At 35.4% G+C, this 8,747-nt stretch overlaps 1 protein-coding gene across 1 annotated transcript; it reads right to left on the reverse strand.

Moving 5' to 3' along the window:
* Positions 1-6,482: 6,482 nt before the first annotated feature.
* LOC115724484 (uncharacterized) lies at positions 6,483-8,483 on the reverse strand. The gene is made up of 2 exons (XM_061110522.1): positions 7,778-8,483; positions 6,483-7,041 (listed from the first exon to the last, which is right to left on the reverse strand). Exons 1-2 carry the CDS (start codon positions 8,351-8,353, stop codon positions 6,979-6,981), a joined length of 639 nt encoding a protein of 212 aa, XP_060966505.1. The 5' UTR covers positions 8,354-8,483; the 3' UTR covers positions 6,483-6,978.
* Positions 8,484-8,747: the final 264 nt, after the last annotated feature.

An 8,747-nucleotide genomic window follows, 5' to 3' on the forward strand; every position in this document is an offset into this window, starting at 1 on the left:
GAGGAGGACATCTCACAAAAGCTTCTGCAAGGTTGGAGTAAAGTAAACGAATATCTTTGATTACATACTTCGACTCATTTTCTTTGAATGGTTGCTTGGACAATGTTGAATGAATGGCCTTCACAGACCTCCCTAAATATGGAAGGCAACTTCTCACCCACCAACGACAGTACCACCATGTGCATTGACCCATACAGGTAGTCCTAGGAATGTGAAAGTAGATACCAATATTTCTCCTTAATATTAAAACCCAAGCTTTAGCGATTTCGCTTATTCCACACGGCCTCCTCCTAGGGATACTCAAACAAAATTTATCTAAGGGCACACCTTGATCAAAACCAAACTGGCAAGCAAATCTATTAGGATAATAAGGTTCCAAATATGCATCGTTGCCCACTCTTACGGATAACAAAGAAGAACGCTAGAAATCAATAACTCAAAATTCTCATCAGATAAATCTTCATTAGCCAGAAAGTCTAGATCTTTTTCCATGGAAAATGAAAATAGCTGATGCATAACATAATCTTCTCCCCTTAAAATATGTCTAGCCCCATTCATGCTTTCGACGTTCAGTAAGGATCCAAGCATACTTACTTAAATGAGGAAGATCCATAAGATCCCAACTACTATAGAGACGACGAAAATGCTCATCTAACCAACCTATCACATAATGCATATGTAAGAAGACTTGACCTCGCCCCTGGCCATGTATGGCTGAATTATACAAAGCTCGATAAATGTATCCCAAAATAGAGGGTGCAAGTGAAACTTTGTGTTCGTGAGCCATCATGGAAGCCATATAAAAAGTTCTGGGTCTAATATTGGAGCCCTCAGTAGGAAAAATAAAACGACTTAGCCATAAAGACAGAAAGGCTGCAAGACTACCCTCTTTTGAAATGTTCAATGGAATAGAGTGAACATTAACTTTTGGTTTACCTTTCCTTTGGTTGTCTCCTCCTACGTTCTCAAGAGTTGAGCTTTCTTTCACACCTTTAAACATCTTCGTCCCTCTATAGAAAAATTCTATCCATTGCTCCCAAGATACATTTATATTATTTGATTTATAAAAAACGTTGACACTCTTCAAATAGTTATAAACTTGAGCATGGACCATTAAAAGTTCTGTAGTAGTAGAATGATATGGAGTGCCATCAACCAATTTTTTGTTAGGAGGTATGAACTCTTCATAAGGAATTCTTAAAATAGGTAACCCTCCAATAACCTTCAAGTCATACAAAGATATTCCCATCTCACCGCTGCTATGGTGAAATGAGTTAGACTGAGGACCCCAGAGTTTAGAAAAAACCCGCCATACAGATCCTTCATAATTGAATGGATATCTTGATATGTAAATAGCTCCATAAATCCCAGTCTGATTTAAAATATCTCGATTTGTACGCAAAATAAGGTTTGTCCATTCGATAAGATATGTCACAAATACAGCATGTCCATAAAAGAAAAAATTATTATTGGCCTTTTTCTATGCTAAAACACGATGAATGCTTGGATAAAAGTCCACAGTTACTTGGTAAACCATATCAGCATCCCTTTTATTGTCAATATCCCCAAGAATTTTAGCCTGGAAATTGGGACAAAAGCCTCGGGTGTGTTGGACAACATTATCATCAAGTGAAGAATGATATTGTAAGTCACCCAAAATTACATCTTCAACCTTACATAAAAAAGCAGGGTCTTGATGATCATTGGATGCTTTAACTTTAGTCAATGAAATGGAACGCTGATAAGATGGTCCAATCTCTATTTCTCTTTCTAAATTATTTGGAGCTCGTTGAGAGCCAAGTCCCTCAAAATTAGAAATACTGCACAAAAAAAGCAGGTCAGACAAAATCAAATACGAAATTCTCAAGCAAGATACGTGTACATAAATGGCACGCACTTGCTTGAGGGGGAATCTATTGAACGAAAATAAATAAATAAATAATTTTTTTTTTTTTGAATGGAAATGGGTATTTTATTAGCAAACCAAATCCGCAATTACAAAAGATTTGAGGGTACTAGGAAGAGTACTCTCTCTACTCTTTAACTGCCCACTTCCCTATTTTCTCGCAATTACAAAATTATTATTATTTTAGTATAATTATTTCTTTAAAAGAATTTAAAAATGAATAATTGATTTTTAAATAATAATCAGTCAAATTACGAGAGGCAAATCAGGAGACTCTCTCTACTCTTTAACTGCCCGCTTCCCTATTTTCTCTCACCCATTACGTTACATGGGTGGTGAAGTTGATAAAAGAAAAATAAAAATTAAATTAAAAAAAGACTTTACAAATATGAGTAATTGAGAACAGAAAAAAAAGATCGACACTTTGGAAAAAAATCTAAGAGAGAGAGAAAAGAGACAGAGAAAAAAACTACGATAAATTTTTGTTAGCAATCAACAAGCTTCAAGGGTAAGTATTCATGGAATGCTATTATTCCTATTCCTTTCTCTCTTTATTTTCATGTTCATTACCTCTCACTGTCTCGTGATTCATCTATGGAATGCCCTCATTCCATAAATGAAAATGGATGCTCTCATCCATGGAATGCCCTCATTCCACAAAAAATTGGATGTTTTCATCCATGGAATGCCCTCATTCCACAAAACAATTGGATGCTCTCATCCATGGAATGCCCTTATTCCACCAAAAAAAATGGATCCAAAAAGAGGTCATTCACCTCTTAATTATCAAAGCATCACAAAATATGCTTGGAACTACGTTTGACTTGATTCCTATAAAAAGATACGTAAGCAACTTAATTGCTAAGACTAAGTGTATCGCCGATACCGCAAAATGGTATAAAGCACAAATCTCAAAATTCCATAAAAGGTCATCTACATACGAATTTTTCTAAGTTTTAAATAGCAAAGAATTCCTGAAAGTGGTCATCTACCAGAATTCTTATATTTAAATTCAAATATACTTTATTCTAAACTACAAGTGGCTTGATCCTTCACAAAAAGGGTTTGTAGGCAGGTCAGTAAATTAAATTGACTGAGTTCAGCTGCAATTCTAAATTCCCCTAATTTTTCCCAAAATTTACCTCAAAGTTCAATATCATCGTAATTGAAATCAAATGGTATTTCCTTTAAACAAAAGGATTGTAATTAAGAGATTATTATTATGATCTTGGATGGGTCGAACATAAAATTAATAAACTCTTATGTTATAAATTTAGCATAGGTGAAATTGTATTTTGCATTTATTTTTATATTCTAAAAGTGAAATTTTTACTTAACAGTTCTTTATGTACTATTTTTTTAATTTTAACTTACTGTCTGTTAGTGCCTTATTACATAACAGTTCCAACACCATGGTGTTCACCTCTAATGTATGTTATATCCAGTGACCTTCTCGGACCTTGAAGATTGGGACAGCTAAGAGACATGACAACCTCTATTACTTACAGCAAGAAATGATTCCAATTTCTATTTCCTGTAATGTTCACTTAGATAAAAATCAATAGCATAATCACCTTGGTCACCCTTCTGTACTCATTACAAATAAAATCAATAAACTACATTTTCCCAATAATTCATCTCTTCAATTTCATTATCCAATTTGTCATTTGGCAAAGCAAAAAAAATTACCATTTCCATCTAACCACACTTTTTCTAATGCTGTTTTTGATCTTATTCATATAGACATATGGGGACCATACCCCATACCTTCAATTGAAGGATACAGATACTTTCTAACAATTGTCGATTACCATTCACGATACACCTGGATTTACTTGCTAAGGGCCAAGTGTGATGCCCAAAAAATCATACCAAACTTCTTTACTTTTGTCAATATTCAACATAAAAGTAATATCAAAGCTGTTAAAAGTAAAAATGCCAAAGAATTGACACTTACAAACTTTTACAGCAGCAAAGGCACTACACATCACAATTCATGTGTAGGAAGACCCCAACAAAATGCAGTTGTTGAACGCAAGTACCAACATATCCTCAAAGTAACTCGGGCTCTAGCATTACAGTCCAATCTTCCTCTTTTTTATTGGAGTTACATGGTTACTACTGCTGTTTATTTACTTAATCGAACACCATCTGTAACTCTAAAAGGTAAGACATCATATGAATTACTGCATCTCAAACAACCACATTACACTCACTTAAGAAATTTTGGTTGTATGGCATATGCATCTCATGTCACTTCTAGAAAACATCTCCTCGAGCAAGAGCTTGCATTTTCATAGGCTATCTAGAAAACATGAAAGCATACACCTTACTACACTTGCAAACCAATAATATTTTCCATTCAGGAGATGTATTTTATGAATCCATTTTCCACTCAAACAGACCAACACAACAACTAGCATTGGCAACTTTCAATATTATTCAACTACTGATCCTATTTCTTCTAGTGCTGCAGACACCAGTATATCTTATCCTAAAATTTCAAATGTTTGTCCAACACAGCAGCCTCCCATGGTTTCCAAATATGGCAGACCAATACATGCACCTGCACATTTACCATATTAAAATTGTGATTTTGTTTATTCAACTAATAGCACGGCTCATCCTCTTACCAACTTTCTCTCTTACGACAGGTTAACACCCAGGTTCAGAGCTACTGTTCTAGCCACAGCAAAAATCTCAGAACCTACCTCTTATGCTTACAAACAGAAGGTTTGGAACACATCAATGGATGTTGAAATAGATGCTTTAGAAAGAAACCACACCTGAATCGTAGTTACTCTACCAGATGGATTGTATGCCATATACAACAAATGGATATACAAAATCAAGTATAATCCAGACGGCTCAGTCGAAAGATGTAAAGCCAAATTGGCAACCAAGGGCTACACACAACCAGGTATTGACTACTTTGATACCTATGCCCCTGTGGCAAAATTTAATACACTCAAACTTCTTTTAGCCCTTGCTGCCATCAACAATTGGACCTACATCACATAGACATAAATAATGCTTTCTTCCATGGAGAATTGCATGAGGATGTTTCTATAAAACTACCTTAAGATTACACCCCAAGAGGAGTGATACCTAAAAATGATGTTGGCAAATTAAACCAAAGCTTGTATGGCTTAAAACAAGCTTCAAGACAGTGGTATGCTAAACTCAACACCACTTTACTACAACAAGGCTTTATTCAGTCCAAAAATGACCATACCCTGTTTACTAGACAACAATCAAAAGTTTTCTTAGCTTTACTCATTTATGTTGATGATATCATAATTGGTACTAACAATGTTGCAGCATTACCAACTTTTATCTCCACTCTCGATGCACATTTTAAGCTAAAAGATCTTAACGACTTACACTTCTTCCTTGGTCTAGAAATTGCTCGCTGCAACAAAGGTATTTCAGTAACTCAAAGACCATTCAAACTACAGCTCCTACATGATACAGGACATCTTGGTTCCAAACCTGTCACCACCCCAGTGGAACCAAACATCAAATTAAACAACGAAACTGGTGATCTTCTGCAAAATCCAACTCAGTGTCGAAACTTAATTGGCAAACTAATGTACCTCACCATTAGACCTGACATAAGTTTTGCAGTCAACAAACTCAGCCAGTTTCTCCAAGCTCCTTGACAGCCTCACCTTCTTGCTGCCAATCGTATCCTACGGTACCTGAAAACATCACCATGATAGGGTCGATTCTTTTATAAAGCTTGCTCCTCTACACCTCAACTACAAGCATTTGCTAATGCTGATTGGAGAACTTGCTCAGACACTAGAAGATCAATATTATGCTACTGTGTATTCCTCGATCAGTCCATCATCTCATGGAAATCTAGGAAACAGCCCACGGTTTCACGATCCTCAACTGAAGCTCAGTACAGGGCAATGGCAAATGCAACATGTGAACTCACTTGGCTCCACTCCATCATCAAGGACCTCCACATCAACATTAAGACACCTTCTCTCCTATTTTGTGACAACATAACCGCAATCCATATTGTTGAAAACCCAGTCTACCATGAGAGAACAAAATATATTGAAATCGATTGTCACATAGTCCGGGAAAAAATAAACAATGGCAACATCAAGATGAATCATGTTCCTTCAAAAACAAACTTGGCAAACATCCTCACCAAACCTCTCTTCCCCATTCCATTCCACAATATTGTATCCAAGATGGGTGTAAAAAATTTCTACACTCCATCTTGAGGAGGCGTGTTAAAACCAGTTATTTAGTTAGGATTGTTCAGCTCAAGTTAGTTATTTCTGTTATTTACTTTCTTGTTCTGTCATCTCCTATTTTTTATTTTTTCACCTATTTAAGCTTCAATATTGTAAACAAGAACAATTCAATTTCATATCAATAAAGAGTAAAACCACTTTTCTCTCTCCTCTCAGTTCTAATAGAAAGCCGAGCAATTTTCCACTAATTGCTTGTTGTTTGTATTTAAGCACAGGTGAGAGAAATAACTTCCTCTATAGTTCGTTCTATCATGAAAACATATATTGTCCACTAAATGTAATAAGCGAAGAGATACCATATCTTATAATTTAAACAAATGTTTATATTATTTTAAAGGAAAAAAAATCATAAAATCTTAGCAACTTCACAAGACAAAACCAACAGAATAGACATTCTTTAATTTACAAGACCTCAAAAACAAACTCACGTTTCTTCTATATGCATAGTATTATAACAACAAAAGGGAAATGAAAAAAAACACATAACTCTATTATATTATTGGCTAAACCAACCTGATCAATGACCTGTCTTGCCTTCAGTTCCTGATTGATGAGGTCAATTCTTTCATAAATCTTTTCTTCTTCTTCTTCTTCGTCCATTATAACCAAAACTGTTACTTTTCATTGTAAAAGATGGAAGTATCAGGCTGAAATATCTGTACAACCTAGCAAGCAAGCACACATACAAAAAGCATAGGACCTTCCAAACCAGACTCTTAAACATTCTCTTTAGGCAAAGGAAAACCCTTAGATTGATCGAGATAACTTGAATCTTGAATGATGTCTTTGGTTCACAATCTACGAAGTAGCCCTTAATTCGCTCCTTCGCCCATTTTCATTTCCAAGTTTTCGGAATCCATTCTGTAATGCAATCACAATTAATCAGCAATTTCAATTTAAATATTAAGACCTCGGAATCACAATGCAATAAAAGATAAACATAAAGAAAGCCTTTTATAATGATCTCATATGAACTAGAATCAAACGGAAGAATCAGAAAAACTACACAAAAATTGCCCTCATAAAACCCACAGCACAAGATAAATCTTCTACCAGTACTGATGTGAATAGAGTGAACTGAACAAACAGTATTAAAACCGATAAAGTTAATAGTTTAAATGGAACATCAATAAATAAGAATTTAAATGAGCTAATCACAATAATAATGAAATTAATATGCATCACAGATTACAAGTTATACATATATATAGTGTATGTATGGTTATTGCATTTACTCATTGTAATAGTTAGCTCACTTTCAATCAATATTAGAACTTGCATATACCATAGAATCCATAGCAATTAATTCAGAAAAGCAATGAATAAACAGAGAAAAAGCTGTCAAAGTAACCGTGAAACCCACAATAAATATCATCAGATGGAACAAACACAATTGACAATTCCACATTCGATTAAAGAAATCTAAGAGAAAACTTAACAAACCCACAAAATTCCTCAGCCAATACATAAAATTCAATCACAGAGAAATGTTTAATCTTAAATATCAACAAGAAAGTTATCAATCAAAAGGACACTAAATTTTTCAAGAGAAGCAGTAGCAGTGGATAAAATGAAATGGAGTGGAATATCAATCAACCTGAGAGCGAGACTGTAAATCGGCTATGTGGGATGTCGAGTGAAAGGAGGCATCATCGGAAGTGAGATCAGAGGGCTCAGCGGCGGTGCAATCGGGAGGTGATTCAAAGAGGGAGAGAGAAAATTGCTTATCAACGACACCCACATCGAAATAGATAAGACCAGAGCTGGGTACATCGACGCGAATACCTTTGACAGGGAACCATAGAAAGAGCTCCTGAGCCGTAACGCCAGACAAATTTCCGATCTGGCCAAACGTCAAGGTGCCGGAGACGTTGAAATCGTAGTGAAACTGATTCTCGAACTTGGCATTACAGGGCTGGTTCAGCAAGACCTGGAAATTCCCGGATGAAGGTTCGTGTGAAAATTCAGTTATGCCCTTTGGGAAAAGGCCAATCGGGAGACCGTGCAGCCGGAGATAATCGTAAATGGTGGAAGGACTACTGGCCGTTGCGGCGGCGAAAGTGAGGAGGAACGCAAACAGGGAGAGAGTGAGAGTGCGAAAGTTAGGGCATGAGAGGGAAAATGCGGGAAAGTGAGGGAAAGTGAAGGATTTTGGAGAAGGAGAAGGACCCATGTTTTGGTTTGGAGAAGAAGGAGAGACGCGACGACGGTATATTGAATATCTAACCAAAAAAAAAAGTATTTGGTTAAGACTTCAAAGAGAGAGAGATGACAGATTGGAATTGCAAATTCAGATTTTTCTATTATTATTATTATTATTATTATTATTATTATTATTATTATTATTATTATTATTATTAGGATTAATATCAATGGGTGATTCTACAATGCACCCTCTTAAAAGGATGTAATGATACATTCTTGTTTCCACATTTAAAAAAAATTGGAAAATTCTATAATGCAACCCCTTAAAATGGATATATTGATGCACCCCTATCTCTTTTAGCATCCGAAATAATTTTTAATCAAATTATGGTCATGTACGTTATAGTTATTTAAGACATCCT

The sequence above is a fragment of the Cannabis sativa genome, chromosome 2 (genome assembly GCF_029168945.1).
Source record: "Cannabis sativa cultivar Pink pepper isolate KNU-18-1 chromosome 2, ASM2916894v1, whole genome shotgun sequence".
Classification (NCBI taxonomy): Eukaryota; Viridiplantae; Streptophyta; class Magnoliopsida; order Rosales; family Cannabaceae; genus Cannabis; species Cannabis sativa.